This window comes from Myotis brandtii, unplaced genomic scaffold, assembly GCF_000412655.1.
Source record: "Myotis brandtii unplaced genomic scaffold, ASM41265v1 scaffold743, whole genome shotgun sequence".
Classification (NCBI taxonomy): Eukaryota; Metazoa; Chordata; class Mammalia; order Chiroptera; family Vespertilionidae; genus Myotis; species Myotis brandtii.
This window is the reverse complement of record NW_005370960.1, coordinates 2017826-2020758: the sequence shown is the minus strand read 5'-3', so window position 1 is coordinate 2020758 and position 2933 is coordinate 2017826. Positions and strand designations below refer to the sequence as shown.

General features: G+C 48.1%; 1 protein-coding gene across 1 annotated transcript in view; it reads right to left on the bottom strand.

Moving 5' to 3' along the window:
* Positions 1 to 441: 441 nt before the first annotated feature.
* The window catches only part of MRPS24 (mitochondrial ribosomal protein S24), an 8365-nt gene continuing 5873 nt past the window's right edge, over positions 442 to 2933 (bottom strand). The window contains 2 exon segments of the mRNA XM_005882926.1: positions 442 to 871; positions 2739 to 2868. Coding sequence (XP_005882988.1) covers positions 588 to 871; positions 2739 to 2868 — 414 coding nt within the window. The 3' untranslated portion in view covers positions 442 to 587.

The following is a 2933-nucleotide window of genomic DNA, read 5'->3' as shown; positions in this document are numbered from 1 at the left end:
GGGAACAACTTAAGTGTCTATCCGTGGATAAATGGATGAAGACACAGAACATACGTACAATGGAGTATATCCAGCCACAATAAAGAACATCCTTCCATTTAGGATGTGGATGAACCTGGAGGACATTATGGTAGTGAAATAAGCCAGACTCAGAATGACAAATACTGTATGATCCCACTTTTGTATGGAATCAACAATAACTGAAATAGAAGCAGGGTAGAACAGTGGTTACTAGGGGCTGGGATAGGGGGAAATACGGTTAGTTTTAGTTATGCAAGATGGATAAGTACTGGAGATCTAGGGTACCACCATGTGACTAGTTACCTTTATCACATGCTTGAAATTTACTGAGCGCACAGCCTTCCTGGGACCCCCGAGCACCTAACAGAAACCCCATTGAGTCCTTTTACCTCAAGAGTGAAGACAGAACAAGACGCCAGACAACATGGACAGTCCATTTATTCAACAGCAGCTTTGAAAGTGAGGTCTGTGGACTCTGAAGGGATGAGTTTCCCAATTTCTACTTCACCCCTTTTCCCACACGTTTCTGTCCTCTGCAGGCTATAGCTTGACATAAGAGGCATGTCCTAGATGTACTTGTACACAACCTTTGAGGGCACAGTTTGGAGGTGCACCCGCACAGGGCACTTGTAGAAGTAGGACAGCAGAGTCTCACTATAGCCCACGAGGAAGTAGAACTTGTGCGCTGGCAGCTGCCTCAGCACCAGAGCACAGATCTCCACCTGGTTAGCCCGGCGCTTCAGGACAAGCTGGTCAGCCAGGCAGCCGGGGAAGGTGCCCAGCATAAACTTGCGAAGAAAAACATCCTCCACTGTTCGCTCTGCAGCGTGGTCCTCCCCATCCAGGTTACCTGAAGAGAGAAGGCACCACAGAATCAGCAAAGCTCCAAAAGCAAAGGGCACCCAATTCTACCAACCCTGCCTCTTCTCTTTTCTTCTATAAGTGGAATAAGAATAACACTTTAAAGTTCCAAGTACATTATTTCACTAGACTCCCAAACTAGGTACCATCACTATCCTTATTTTACAAAAGGAAAGAATGAGGCCTTAGCCAGGATATAAAACTCAGATGATCAATCCATCTACTCCCTTTCCCACTCATTCTTGACTGCCTTAGAGCACTGGTCATCCGACAGGCCAGAGATGAGGCCACCAACTCCTTCTGAGGTTTGGACATGAGCTTTCTCACAAGCCAGGGTCATGGCCTACACCCAGTGGATTCTCATCGCTGCAACCCCTACACCTCTCACAACATCCACTGAATCTCCACACCCACCTACAGACTTTAGAACCAGACCCTGGAAAGGGTGGGGGGACAAGAACCTTGAAATAACTTCTCTAGGTAGATGCATCATAAACATCCAAGTTGAAAACCCTCATACTACACAAAATACAGTTGATTATCATTAATTTACAGTAGTTCTGTTCTATAAAGTCACCGTGATCTATGAATTAGCAAAAACTAAACCATACCTCCTGGGGAAATGCAGGGTTAGGCTCTGCAAGCGTTTGGTTCCATTATTTCTGTCAACAGATCAATATATAACCTTGGTTTATGTGTTTCTACTTAAAGGTACCCCGTGCATTAAATGGGCTGATTAACACTGAACTCTCCCAAACACACTATAGCTCAGGCCTGAAGAAATCTACTCTGATAGGCACCTGCTCTGTAAAGTATATCACAGCTCCTTGAGCTCGGCATCACCGGCTCTTTTAAGGCAGCAAAGTCTCCAACAAAACGCACAAAATTGTGAAAACATGGCAGTAATAAATCTCGAAAAGGACACGTTTACTGTAGGAAAACTGAAACAAGAGGGCAGAGCCAGGAAGGAGGCTTGACTTGAGGTGGTGAACAGACAATACAATATACAGATGATGTATCATAGAATGGTACACCCAAAACCTATATAATTTTATTAACCAATGTTTCCCCAATAAATTCAATAAGATGTTTTTTAAAAATAAATAAATGTGAATAATTAAATTTAAAAAAAGAGGGCAGAGCCCAGACAGCATGGCTCAGTGGTTGAGCACCGACCTATGAACCAGGAGGCCACAGTTCAATTCCCGGTCAGGGCACAGGCCTGCGTGGTGGCCTCAGCCATCGGTGTGGGGTGTGCAGGAGGCAGCCGATCCATGATTCTCTCTCGTCACTGACGTTTCTATCTCTCCCTCTCCCTTCCTCTCTGAAATCAATAAAAATATATTTTTTTAAAAGAGGGCAGAGCCCTGTTCAACCTCAGCTGGGAAGGTGCCCATGTCTGAGAATGACCGAGAAAGAGTCGAGAACAGGCAAATTCAAACACAGAATGAAGAAAGATCTGTGGGAAACGGCGTTCTTTACAGCACCCTGTCCCACGAGTCCAGGTAAGGGGTTTCACTCCTTTCGTGGACTCGGAGCCACTTTGCGTCTCTGTCCATCACAGCTGACCGAGAGCAAAGCACAACACTTTGTCTCCGCTCCTGCACACAACTCCTGAGGGGGCTCAATGCGGTCCTTGCACCTCGGGCAGAGGCAATCCTGTAACCCTTTCAAGTACATTTCAACATTCCTGATCCAGTCTCGGCTTTACCTCCGCTCGGAGCGTGAACTGGCTTTCCGACTCCGGCACCGATTACTGGTTGGAATAAACCTGACACGAGCTCATCTCGTGCCTGACAGTCACGACTGAGAACGCCTTCGCGGGGCCGGGGTCGCATCGCCAGCCTCGAGCTCACCTGTGTGCAGCGACAGCCAGCCCTTGCGGTGGGCGATGTAGTGAGGCGCGTGCGCCTCCTCGTAGGTCACGGGCTTGTCCCCTTTGCCCACTCGGACCCGGGCCGCCCGGTTCTAGGAGCAAAGAGCGGCCTAAGTCCGTGCGCAAGACCCGGGCTGAGAGCGGGCCCGGCCCCACACCTCTCTCCACCCCCAAC